General features: G+C 40.7%; 2 protein-coding genes and 1 long non-coding RNA gene across 3 annotated transcripts in view; 1 reads left to right on the top strand and 2 right to left on the bottom strand.

Moving 5' to 3' along the window:
• The window catches only part of MTFR1 (mitochondrial fission regulator 1), a 48,366-nt gene extending 41,678 nt beyond the window's left edge, over window positions 1-6,688 (bottom strand). Inside the window, exon 1 of the mRNA XM_036437077.2 lies at window positions 6,583-6,688. The gene's annotated coding sequence lies outside the window, so the exon portion shown is untranslated. The remainder of the gene's footprint in view (window positions 1-6,582) is intronic.
• LOC118718341 (translation initiation factor IF-2-like) lies at window positions 5,655-8,424 on the top strand. Its single transcript, XM_045581595.1, has 4 exons — window positions 5,655-5,673; window positions 6,008-6,284; window positions 6,326-6,949; window positions 8,053-8,424. The coding sequence occupies exons 1-4, from the start codon at window positions 5,655-5,657 to the stop codon at window positions 8,123-8,125; spliced, it is 993 nt and encodes a 330-aa protein (XP_045437551.1). The 3' UTR covers window positions 8,126-8,424.
• A 3,412-nt stretch (window positions 8,425-11,836) lies between these two features.
• The window catches only part of LOC123652309, a 9,291-nt gene continuing 7,603 nt past the window's right edge, over window positions 11,837-13,524 (bottom strand). Inside the window, exon 4 of the long non-coding RNA XR_006741578.1 lies at window positions 11,837-12,125. This is a non-coding gene — a long non-coding RNA (uncharacterized LOC123652309). The remainder of the gene's footprint in view (window positions 12,126-13,524) is intronic.

The raw sequence follows: 13,524 nt of genomic DNA, 5'->3' as shown, positions 1-13,524 counted from the left end.
TTCCTCTTGAATTAAAGGTCTACCATTTCATGTAAGTATCTCTGAAATACAATCTTACAGTAAATGGCATCAGTATATTCGTCTTTTTTTTTTTTAATAGTATATTTGTCTTAAAGTGTTTTTATTTAAGCATTCCCATGCCAATTAATTTAGTACTCTGGAATCAATTTTAAAATAATCTTTTGAAAAGACTATTCAAATACCTTAAGTGAACCTGAACATCAATAGAAACAAGTACACACAACTTGGAAGTCAATAATATCTTTCACTGACTTAAAAGTGCTGCCCTTCATAGGGACCAAAAAAACAAAAAACAAAAACAAACAAAATAATACAAAAGATCAATAAAACCAAGAGCTGGTTCTTTGAAAGGATAAACAAGATTGATGAACCTCTGGCTAGGCTAGAGAAAGAGGACCAGAAAGAAGCAGAGAGAGAGGACCCAAATAAACAAAACCAGAAATGAAAGAGGTGAATAACAACTGGCCCCACAGAAATACAAAGGATTGTAAAAAAAAAAAAAAAAAATACTATTAACAACTCTATTCCAACAAACTGGACAACCTAGACAACATGGACATATTCCTAGAAAAATATAATCTTCCAAAAACCCAATCAGGAAGAATAAAATAATCTGAATAGGCCAATAACTATGGAAGAAATCGAAGCAGTAATCAAAAAACTTCCAACAGCCAAAGCCGGTTTGGCTCAGTGGTAGAGCGTCGGTCTGCGGACTGAAAGGTCCCAGGTTCGATTTCGGTCAAGGGCATGTACATTGCTTGCACACCCAGTAGGGGGTGTGCACGAGGCAGCTGGTCGATGTTTCTCATCGATGTTTCTAGCTATCTCTCTCTCTCTCCCTTCCTCTCTGTAAAAAATCAATAAAACATATTTAAAAAAAAAAAACTTCCAGCAAACAAAAGCCCTAGCCAAGACAGCTTCACGGTAGTTTTACCAAACATTCAAAAAAAATCTAAAACCTCTTCTCCTCAGACTATTCCAAAAAATTGAAGAGGATAGAACACTTCCAAACTCTTTCTCTGAAGCCAGCATTACCCTAACCACAAAACCAGATAAAGACACTACAAAGAGAAATACAGTCTAATATCCCTGATGAATATACATGCTAAAATTCTCAACAAAATATTAGCAAATCAGATCCAGAAATATATTAAAAAGATCATACACCACGGTCAAGTGGGATTTATTTTGGTGATGAAAGGGTGGTATAACATTGGCAAATCAAAAAACGTGATACAACACATAACTGAGAGACAAAAATCACATAATCATATCAATTGATGCAGAAAGAGCATTTGACAAAATCCAACACCCCTTCTGATAAAAACTCTCAGCAAAGTGGGAATAGAGGGAGCATGCCTAACATAATAAAAATCTTATATGACAAACCAACAGCCAACATCATACTCAAAGGGCAAAAACTAAAACCATTTCTGCTAAAAACAGGAACAAGACAGGGATGCCCTTTTTCACCAGTCCTGTTCGACACAATACTGGAAGTGCTTGCCATAGTGATCAGACAAGAAGAAGAAAAAGGCATTCAAACATTGTAGCCAGGTTGTAAATATTTGACTCATTTGTTTTCTTAGTGCTGCAATAAATACATCATGGACATAAACATTTTATTTATATTTGATAAACCCAGCCTTACCTTGTGGAATCTGAAAATTGAAATATCCAAAGGTTTGAACAAGATTGAATCAATGAAAAAGAGGCCTTGTTTATGTTGGATAACTTCTACCTTTAATTTATAAAGTTAGCAATCTGGAACTGTGAGCGCCTAAAACACTGTATTTTTTAAGAGTCTCATGCTCTACCGACTGAGCTAGCCGGGCACCTAGAACACTGTGTTTTTTAGAAATTACATTTCAGCTATGGTAAATTTTCCCTTTAAAAAATTTAGGCAGTAGCATTAAACATTTTTCCTATCCTTTATCATGGATTTTCTCCATATCTGACATTCTTGTGTTCAAAAACAAATGACAAGGTTGTTAAGTAATGCATATATTAAACACTGTGGTCTGGCCTTATCATTTTAAGAGTTATTTGTGGATATGTAAAAGGAAAAAGGGACCCTCCGTTTTGTGAACTGCCTCCTCTCTAAGGAAGAGCAGAGGACCTGTCTGCATCTGCTTCTGTTGTCTGAGCTGCAGTGCCAGATCTCAATTCTGGCCGTGGTTTTGAGTTTCTTCATAGAACCTAGGTCTACACCACCAGACCCTTTACCCTACGTCTCCCTGGGAGACATTTTTTAAAATGCCAGGGCGACTGCTTTACCTCAGTGGTATCAGCACATTGTAAATTATGTTCACACACAAAACTCACTGTGATTATAGGAGTGGTATCAAACACAAGCAGTGCTGTGTGAGTTCCCTCGAACAGAAAGCAAAAGAAATGCCAGCTGACACCATGGTCAGGAAGTAGTGTGAGTGGAGCAGGTAGCATGCTGCCACACGGTTCCTTTCCCACTGCCACGTAATGCAGGGGCACAGAGCAGGCACCTGGAGGAATTAAACATCAAGGAAGCCAGGACATGTCTTTGCAAAGTCAGGATTCTATGTACATTTCCTTCTGGGAATGTCATTTCTGTTGTATGTCTGAATTTTAAAACGTTTAGTGGTAGATAATGGATTTAAAGAGCAGCTAATTGGCCACCTGCCATTGTTGAGAAACCACGTTTTGATTGGTTTGTGAAGGAACTGAGAATTAGCCGATTAGAGGCTAATGTATTTATTTTTAGAGATACAGGTTTTAAGTATGTGTATTTTAAATTTTTTTCATGGCCTGAGTTTTACATATATCTGTGTGTGTGTGTGTGTGTGTGTGTATATCTATATACATAAATATACATATACATACATGTGAGTGTATGCAGCAGTGTATATTCTTTCTACTACTGCAGTCAGAAGTGAAAATCCGAATGACGTACTACCTAGTAGACTGAATATCTGTTAAGATTTGTATATGTGATAGCACAGGTTAACCAAAATGTATTTACATTCACCTGAGTTTAAATGTTTTTAAACAAAGTTTTCTCCTCCAGTGCTTTTCTATATGAAGTAGTAGTGTCATGCTCAGGTGTTTTCTTTTGCTGTCCCCAAGTTATATAATGTAATGTATAGTGAATCTATCCAAAATGCCATTTTAGGTATGCTCTTGTGTGTTTGGGCGATGAAGGAATTAAAACGTCCAACTGTCACATGACCAGAAAGATGGAGATTTGTCAGGGTTCCATAGTGTCTTGTACAAAACAGATCTAAAAAACACTTATGGGACTCCAAATAGTCTGATGCCTCCTTCACCTGGATTAGTGACTTTTCATATCATATGTTGCTTTCTCCTGAGCCTGGGTAAATGCAGAGCCCTTTTGCTGATGTAAGAGCAAGCTTTTGCCAGTGATCTTTAATGGAGTTAAATGTTTATGGTAATTGTAACCTTTTAAATGAGTTATGTGAAAAAAGCATCTCATTTTTAATACAGCCAGATATTTTCCTCCTTGCATTGTGCATTTTCCAGCAGTTAATTTTCTTAGTCTTTCCTTTCTTTTCAACTATAGTGAAGTATAGTAGTTGGCCTTATAAGTAAGCCCTTGTGGCCCCTGAACACACTATCACCTGCAGTATCATAGAGAGTCATCTAGAAAGTCAGAGGGGAGGGGAGTGTGGGACTTGGGGCCAGGATTGGGAACATAGGAGAGAAACACTTCCCTTCTCAGCCCACTTCACAAAACCACGGAAGTTTTGTATTGTAGGTAAGAATAAGAAAACTTTGCTTTTCTGAGTTATCATATATAAAAGTTTTGCATTGTGTTTGGAAAGATGTGGATGACTCGGTTACCTGGATGGTTACATTTGCTTTCTGTGAAATGCTCAGAAAATGCCAGGACTTTCCTTCTCTGATGTGTGTCAATGTAAATTGTAATAAAACAGCTGGTCTATGTTTCTCTCTCATCGACGTTTCTAGCTATCTCTCTCCCTTCTTCTCTGTGAAAAATCAATAAAATATATTTAAAAAAATTTTTTTTTCTCCAACCCCTTAAAATGTAAAATCCACTCTCACCTCAGTTCATACAAAAACAGGCCTCCGGTCAGTTTAGGCCTTCAGGTCAGTTTGCCAAACCCTAGTCTAGAGCATACACAAGCCTAGTGACTAGAGCATGATTATTGTTTTATCCTTAACCCTTTGCACTCTGAACCATTCTGGACATTGGCTACCAGCTACTCGATGCTACTTTGCAGCGGACACGTGCGTAATCACTAATAAACTGCAATGTCCCCTGAGAGGGGACATCCGAGTGATATGCTAGAATTCCGATGTCCCCTGAGAGGGGACAGCGGAGTGCAAAGGGTTAAATAATGGTATTATAGTGCCATTTTTGTTGCTTACCTAACTTGTGTAATTTGTATCAATAGCACACAATAAACACATAAAAGAATACTTAAATAGCAAAGCAGTAGTTAGCATTTCAAAGAGCAGTAATACAGTAATAATACTCATCACCAAGACTGCACAAGAAAAAAAAAACCTATGGAAAATAAAGTTTACCAGTATTTCAGAAATTCCTGCACTGTACCATGCTGTCTTTTCTTTTTTTCAGACTGTTTTTTCCCTCCATTCCTTTGCTTATGTCCATTAAGTTCACCAGTTACCCACAATTTCTTTTATATGCACCAGGTCAAACTCAATTCCACAGCCCTCTGAATAAGACCAACTGAATCTAATTACTGAGTTCTCTAACATTGTTTGGATGAAGAATCTTAGTAGAAGATTGGAAAGATGAGGGATACAGATGAAAGTATTCAGAATAAATAGCCAATATATGCTAAGTGCCAAAAGAAGGTAGAGATTATTCCCCGATGTACATATTTCTAATCCGTTTCCATGCCCCTTTAACTGGCATATACTATGGGGAGTGGGGACAGACACTTGTACTTATTGAACTACACCTATACATGTTGCTCGTAACTTTAAATTCAATTGTATTAACATTTTACAGTTTCAAAGAAACCAAAATGCCTATACTGATACTGTACACACATAAATTTCCAGGGCGGGGTCCCCCTACCCCTACCCCTACCCCCATCATGGACTTGTAACTCAATGAAAATAATTTCCCACAGTCACATCACTCCGCAATTCTTAAGACATTCAATTATGGTTAAAAGAGCAAGGCCGTTGTGGTGACCAGGTTTAGCATCCTAAATCCCAGGTGTACCCCACCCCCTTCTATCAGAATGACCTTAAGCAAACCGCTTAACCTAAGCCTTTCCCCCTCCTCTGTAAAATGAAGCATCTACTTCACGTGCCTGCTGTTAAAAAGTAAATGGAAACAATTTCAGAGTGCTTCGTGCATATCAAGAGCTCCTTCAATGCAAATTATTAGTACTATCCTCATCGTCCAAAACCAATTAATGCGACTGTCAAGACTGGATTACTGGGTACTTTTGTTCTCAGTGATTTTGAAAATCTTAGCAGAGGATAGATACCTAGTTAAAAGACTGCCAGGTGGGGGGAACTCGACCACATTCTTGCAGCAAACTAAATCAGCGCTGTCTGCACCTGCACGTGTGCCTTGTTTTACACTGACCACCGCAAAGCCCGCAGGAAAAAAAAAAAAATTTTAAATGTCAAAGATGTCCAAGAGATTAAACGGTATGTCTGGGACATGCTCCCAACTAACCCGGGGAGGAGGGCTAAGTCCGGCCACCGACTCCGGTAACTGATGGAGGTGGGCGACGGGTGCGCCCTAGTTCCCTACACCGGCCTCTCAGCCTCGGCATCCTGTGAAGATTCCCCTAAGACAGTGTTTCCCAAACTTCTCTCATGAGAATCACCTGGTGGAGCTGTTAAACTACAGATTCCCGAATCCCAACTGAGAAGTGCTAAACTAGAATTTTTGGGAACATACAGGTAAAATTGTATACTTAGCTAGTGCTCTAAGCTTAGAGCTTATATGAGCTTAGAGCTTAATTTTATATGTCCAAAGGTCTTAATGTCAATCCGGGTCCCAGGAAGGCTCACAGGGAAGTTGTGCGAGGCGACGAGTCGAACCACCACCCCCGCCAGGTGAGGCCGCCGCCGCCTCGCAGGGACCAGCGGGCGCTCCACCTCCCGGAATCCCGGCGCCCGCTGGGCGCTGAGGCTGCCGCCGCCGCCGCCCGCCCCGTCCGGTCCGGTCCCGGGAAAGGGCGCGACACCCGAGGGGACCGCCGCCTGGCGGTGAGCGAGCGAACGACGGGCTCCGAAGGCGGGGGAGGGGGCAGGTACGCGGGTGAGTCCCAGCCTCCAGCGCATTTCCTCCGAGTTCCCTCCGCTCCGCCGAACCTCCCACCCCTCCGGGCCTCCAGCCGCCCCGACGGCCCGCTGCCTCTCCGCTTCCCTTCGGCCGCCGCGCAGCCGTCCAGCCCGTCCCCGAAGCCCGCCCGCCCGCCCGCCAGCCTCCCCACAAGCCCGAGCCCCGCTCCTTCCGCCGCTGCCCCGACGGTTACCAGGGCTTCCCGGCGCCGCGAGGCCGTCGCCCCGACGCGAACCGTCCCCCCGCCAAGTCCCAGGCTCACTCACCCCGGCCGCGAGGCAGCGAGGCGGCGTCTTCCTCTGCGACTCCGGCTTCCAGCTTGGCGGTCCCAGGACGTGGCTGCCAATCACCCGATCTCCGCCCCGAGCCGCGGCCAGACTGGCCAATCAGCGGCCTCCTCCGGCCCGGAGGCGGGCCCCGGGCTCAGAGCGGAAGGCTTAGGGTGCCGCCCCACGCGCCGGCGGCCGCCCCCTCGCAGCCATTGTACGCACGCGCGGGGCTCCGCTGGGTGCGGGCGCTTTTCCTGGGACCTCGCTTTGTGGCCTCACTGCTCCGCCCCGGGAAGCACTTTGTGTGGAAACCTCGGGCCTCTCTAGGGGTGCGGGACGACCCATGTTCTGAATGCAGCCTGAAGTGGGTAATACCTTGAAAGGAGCTGGGAGATGTAAGCCCTTGTTAGCCTAACATATGTTGAGACCTTCATCCCACACCAGCTGTAGACTGGGTTTGCACGCGGGAGATCTGTTGCTTCAGTGGACCTCATGTCTGCGTTGTGTGAGAAAAGAGAATGTAGGGTCCTTACAGAGTGCCTGATAGATGAGGATTTTAGTTTACCAGCTTCAGTTCCAGCATTCTGTTTACTATGATTCATTGGGACACCTGCTTTTTTTTAATAGTGCTTTTTTAAAAATAATATTCTAAGGCACGCTGGATTTCAAATAATTTGGTCATGAAAATACAGCAAGGAGTGTGTGAAGGTCTGATAAAACATTCCTATGTAGGGGCGTTGGAAGGAGAAACCTATCAGTATTTATGTACAGCCTTTCCAAAGACTGTTGCTGATAGGCTGTGTCACTTACCCTCCCATTGTAACTGATACCAGAGGTCACTGGGCTGGCACCCGCGCTCTCATTCTGATACTGGCGCCTGAGTCTTGCCCTGGCAAGGGCTTTCCTCTTTCAGCAAAACACTACTTCATTTACTCAACAAGGGCTTTTGGGGGGCCCACTGTGACAGTACAAAGATTTTTTTTTTGTTTGTTTTAAGCCGGGAACCACACCCTCAGTGAACCTACAGGCTAACAGGGAGATAGAAATGTAAATGTAACGTATATAACCAAATGTTGTAATGAAGGTATGGAGAGAGGGAATGTTATAATGAAGGTATGGAGAGAGGGAATGTTGTAATGAAGGTACGGAGAGAGGGAATGTTGTAATGAAGGTATGGAGAGAGGGAATGTTGTAATGAAGGTACGGAGAGAGGGAATGTTGTAATGAAGGTACAGAGAGAGGGAATGTTGTAATGAAGGTACGGAGAGAGGAAATGTTATAATGAAGGTATGGAGAGAGGGAGCCTGGAAGCAAACCCTGCCCAGGGGCTCACGGAACACATCAGAGAGGGGTGAGTGGGAGGTCTAGGCATGGGGTGTGCTTGCTGAATCTAGCCTGTCAATACACAGAGCAGGGAAATAGACTACCAATTTGTGTTTTCATTCTTGGTTTATATTTCTGTGATAGGCGGCATCTAAAGAGGTCACCCATGGTCACTTCTTTCTGGTATTCACAAGCTCCCATGTCCAGTAGCCTGTGAGAAACTGAATTCTGCGAACAGCCATGTGAGTGAATCTGGAGAAAGAGCCTCTCCCACTTGTGCCTTCAGAGGAAGGCCCTGAGCCAGAGATATCCAGCTGAACTGCACATGGATTCCTCATACACAGAAGATCTGAGATAATAAATGATTGTTGTGGCAAGCTGCTACCTTTTTTAGTAATTAGAAAACGATGGACAGCTAATATGATTTCTGTCTCTGACACAAGATCAATGGTTCTTAAGTATACTTTGAAGCTTGTTTGAAAATACGTAAGCCCAGCCCTGCCTGGGGTGGCTCAGCTGGTTGTTGATTTGGTTCCCGATTGGGGCACATGCCCAGGTTGCAGGCTCAGTCTCCTGTGGACGGTGTGCAGGAGGCAGCCGATGGATACTTCGCTCTCACATGCACATTTCTCTCTCCACCTCTCTCTCACTCTAAAAATCAATAAAAATGTTTGAAAAAATACATAAGTCCAGGCCTCTTCCTAGAATCTAAAGTGATTTGTATGCATAGCTAACTTTGGAAACATATAAAAGATTACAGGCAACCCATTTGGGGATTTTAGAAAAAAAAAATAACTTTATTTTTCTTTTTAGTGTATCTGATTCTGGAGTTTTTACCCAAATTAAGGCTCAGCTTTCTTGGCAGAATCCAAATGGACTGTAACTTCATCTGCTAGTTGGAGTATTTACTGAATAGAGGAAAAGAATCAGAGCTTTCATTCACTTTATGGCCTTGAAAAAAATCCCTTGACCTTTCTATGCTTCCAGATGGCTAACTGGAAATTAAAGGATTATAATGTCATTATTTAAGCAGAGATTTATCCATTATTAAGTATATATTAGGCTAGTATTATTAGGTGATCAAGGCACATTGTGGGCCAGCTTCCTTGTAGAGATTTAACAAAAGATCAGGTTCCCATTTGTTCATGTTGGTAGACAGTGAAGCTTAATTCTATTGTAGAAAGAATGTGGGTTTCCAAATCAGACAGACTCATGTTCAGTTATGCCTCTGCCACATGCCAGCTATGTGGCCTTGGGCAAATCAATCAGCCTCCCTTGGTCTCTGATGTGCTCAGTGGGGGAAAATAGCCACCTCAAAGGTGGCCCTGAGGACTGATGTAAAGGCAATGCCTCACTTAGCTCAAGAGCTCTATAAATAATAGCTGTGAAGGACATATGGTCAGCTCACGTCATTGTGATCCAGTGGTAGAGGACAAATGTCCACATGTGTCCATCAGCCTGCTTCTCAGATTAGGTTTAATGACAATCCCATTTGGTGAGGTAGGTAATAATCTGCAAAACGTACACAGTATCTTCCATAAAAATCCAGAGCCTTTCTCTCTAGTTCTGCTTTTTCTCCAGCTCTGATAGCCTGTCTGTAGAAAAGATAACACTGAAATGGGCCTCAAATGGTCCTGAGTTAAAATTCAGGAAAACCTAGCTGGTAAAATTCCACTGGGGAGAGCAGTGAAGTGCCCTTGTGAGGGTGCTTTAGGACACGGTGGGGCTGGATGTGTCCAGGAGAGGATTTCGGCTACAAGGACTACGGTAATTGGTGGGCCAATATCATCTCACATGAGGTGCAAGTTCAAACATACAGCTAAATGCCAAATATTTTAGATCCATTAGCTTCAAGCTCTGATCACTATTAAAGGCAAATATGGTTGAGAGAGAGAGAGAGATCTTTTAAATCCCCTAAGTCATGTAAATCTCAGTGCAAATGAAAGTGTTTACAATGGTGCCCAGTGAAAGATTGTTGAGCTATTTGATTTAATCATGCAGTGTTGAGTACATTTGGTTATTCTAAGCCTTGATATTTTTTTTTCTTCTCAGATCAGTATACAAAGTGATCTGATATATATCCAAAAATATGTATATCCAAATAAATGAAAAGACCTGCCTTCCAGAGACTGTGACATTTCTTTCTGTAAATCAGTTCTTGGGATATACCCTGACTTGCAGAACTCTTTTATTTTAATGTTTTTTAATTAGGTTTTATTTTTTAAATTGTAATTATGGAAAATGTCAAACATACACAAAAGTAAGAAGCATATGCAATGAATCCTTGTGTGTCCATCATACAGCTTCAACAATAAGCAAACTCATAGCTTCTGGTTCTATCCATAACTTTTCCAGGCCTCGTTCATTCATTTTGTTTGTTTGCTTTGGAGGTGCTGGAGAATAAACCACACGGGCCTCATACAGTCAAACTTTTAGATCCTTTTGAAGTGAATTTCAGGCATGTCATTTCAACCATAAATATTTCAGTGTGTATCATTAGGAGTTAAGGAAGTTTTTTTTTTTTTAAGGAGTCTTTTTTAAAACATAGCAATATTGTCAGTATCAGGCCTAAAACATTGATCATGTTTCTTAATATCATCAATCCAGTGTTCAAATTTATTTGAGTGTCCTATTTATTTATTTATTTATTTATTTATATTGTTGACTATTACTGATGTCACCATTTCCTCTCCCTTTATTTTTTACTTTTTTTTTTTTTTTTTTTTTTTTTTTACAATTGGTTTCTTTGAATCAGAATATTAAAAAGAACTACACATCATGTTTGGTGAATATCTCTGAAATATATATATTTTTTACATAATCCCCTTCTCCACCCTTTTTGTTTTGAAAAAGAAAGATTTTTGTCCTATAGAAATTTCCCACATTCAGGATTTTGTTGATTACATTCCTATGGTACCATTTAACAAATTCCTTCTGTAAACTGGTAGTTAAATATAGAGGCTTGATTTGATCCAGGTTAAATTTTTGACTAGAATACTTCATAGGTAGTGGTGCATACTTCCATACTACATAATGTTCATGTGTTTCTCTTCTTTGTAACATTAATGGCTATTAGTGATCATTGCCAACATCCACGATCTCATTAAGGGTTTGCAAAATGGTGATATTCTATCATTCCTATTAGTTATTTGGTTACCTTGAGGAATGTAAAGAAAAGCATGTTGAATGCTTGTTTCTTAATATTTACCAGTTTTCAGATAATTATCCCACATCACCTATTTTGTTATTCTGAAGTATAGTACATAAACTAGTAAAAAAGATAAGTATAATGCTTGGTTTGATTCTTTTTATTTACCAATTTTCAGGGAAGTGAGTTGGTTCCTTTAAATTCTCTAAAGATTTTTCTTTACCCCCCACTTCCAGGATTAGTAAGCACTTATGAATTTTATCCTTATAAATGAGCTTTTACCAGATCTATGCTGGGTAGTAGATTCTTATACAGAGAGAAGTGGGGCTAAATATACTTTTATGGAATATCTTCTAAGCATCTTCTCTAGCACTAAGCTATGTGCTCTTACACTATTTTAATTCCGACAGCAATCTTGAAAGGCAGGTACCTTGGTCTCTGTTTTTTTCTTTTTAAAAATATATTTTTATTGATTTCAGAGAGGAAGGGAGAAGGAGGATATGCTGTCTCAGTGCATATCCCCAGACAGCAACATCAATGATAAGAGAGAATCACTGATCAGATGCATCCTGCACTCCCCACACTGGGGATCAGGCCTGCAACCTGGCATGTGGCCTGATTGGAAATCAAAATATGACCTCCATGTTCATACATAAACATGGAGCCACATCAGCTGGGCCCAATTTATATTCTTTACCCAATTTCTATAGGGTCGTTTATTCCCTTCTTGACAACTTGTAATTGACTTTTGAATGTTACACTTTTCATCAGAGCACAAAGGATAAGGAGGCTTTGGCTAGAACGAAATGATAAAGATTTATAGTCAAGTGTCTCAGAATTTTCAAATCATAAACACAACTAGGCAATACCCAGAATATTTTGAAGAAGAAGAAAGAAAAGCTGAGAGTTCTTATAGTAAAAAGTACATACTTGAGAAGACTCAGTCCTGCTTCCTTAGCCTCTGGATTGTTCTGAGATGATAACCTTCCGGAAGACCAATGGTCTGGATAATGGATGTCAGGTGCTCTTGATGTGTAAACATTCTTTCCTATATTTTCCAGAGAGTTATCTATAGGAGATGTATATATAATCTTCAATTAGAACTATTTCCTCACGCCTCAGCTTATTTGGCTTTAGTATCGATAACTTAGTAGGTTAACCACAGTGACTCCATTTTATTCCTCTCTTTTCCTGACCTTCTATCTGCCCAATGAGTTGCAGACTTAACTCAAACCTTCTTTCTGTTGACATTGCTAATACATCTTTTTGCCATACAAAAAAACTCCTTTAAAACAAGTCAAATATGTGCGTTTCTTTCTTTTTTAACTGCAGGTTCCAGCCTTATTTAGTCTCCCCTACTTTTTGTTGCATGTACGGTAGTAACCAATATTTTTCTGACAGGATTTTTTTATGTTTATTTCTTTACAATTGAGTTTTTAATCCATTTGGAATTTATTTTGCTAAATGATGGATATGGATACAATTTTATTTTTTATCCAGGTGAATAGTCAGGGCTCCTATTTATAATTTTTTCTCATCCTTTAAAATGTTCTATTTTGACATGTTGTTAAGTATTAACATGACAGTATATCAAAGAATTTATGAATAAATACACATACATATATCGAAGCTATAGGGTCAAAAAATGTTTTAAGTAAAAAAATGTTTTGGGAACCATTGTACTATCAGTGTTTCCCAAACTTTTGACATATGTGTACCCCTTCTATAATTTTCGTAATGCTGAGTACTCCTCGTACTCATGAGAACATAGAATTAGGCGCAGCTAAGCACGGAGCAGTGCATATCCCCACCAAACTCCGGTGCAACGTGTACCCCCACCAAACTCTTCCCGTACCCCTATGGGGTACATGTACCACACTTTGGGAAACACAGTACATGAGCTCCTTGAGGACAGTAATAATGGTTTTTCTTATCTTTTCATTCATTGCTAAGACTGTCTCTTGCATGTGTTTCAAAAATGGTTGTTAAAAAAACTGAGTGAATGAAACTGCCATTATCTTATTCATGTGTCTTAAGCAACACAGCCACTGAGAAACTTGATATTCCAGCTGTGTCTTGTGGCAAGATATCTGAGGCTAAGAACAAGCAATGATTCATAATGGCAAATAGTGTGACTTCACAGGTGTCAAGTGCATATATTTTCAATATGAGAATATAAACTATTTATGTATTTGTTTGTTTTTCATTCCTCACCCAAAGATATTTTTCCATTGATTTTTAGAAAATGTGGAAGGGAAGGGGGAGAAACATTTATGTGAGATTGGTTGCCTCCCACATTGCACACACCCTGACCAGGGCCAGGGATGGGAATCGAACCTGGACTCTTCAGTCCACAAACACTCACTCTCTTTATCCACTGAGCCCAACTTGCTAGGGCAATAATATAAATTCTTAAAGCCTTCAAGACTTCCCTATGAACTATAATTCATAGATGCTTATGAAACTGG

This window comes from Pipistrellus kuhlii, unplaced genomic scaffold (genome assembly GCF_014108245.1).
Source record: "Pipistrellus kuhlii isolate mPipKuh1 unplaced genomic scaffold, mPipKuh1.p scaffold_m20_p_14, whole genome shotgun sequence".
NCBI lineage: Eukaryota > Metazoa > Chordata > Mammalia > Chiroptera > Vespertilionidae > Pipistrellus > Pipistrellus kuhlii.
The sequence above is the reverse complement of the archived record's forward strand: the minus strand, read 5'-3'. Positions and strand labels throughout refer to the sequence as shown.

Excerpts from the sequence above, each read along its gene's own strand:
- LOC118718341 (XM_045581595.1), top strand. Across the intron at positions 6,285-6,325 it reads GAAGGCGGGGGAGGGGGCAG|TTCCCTCCGCTCCGCCGAAC; the intron begins GTACGCGGGTGA and ends ATTTCCTCCGAG. Across the intron at positions 6,950-8,052 it reads TGTTCTGAATGCAGCCTGAA|GCGGCATCTAAAGAGGTCAC; the intron begins GTGGGTAATACC and ends TTTCTGTGATAG.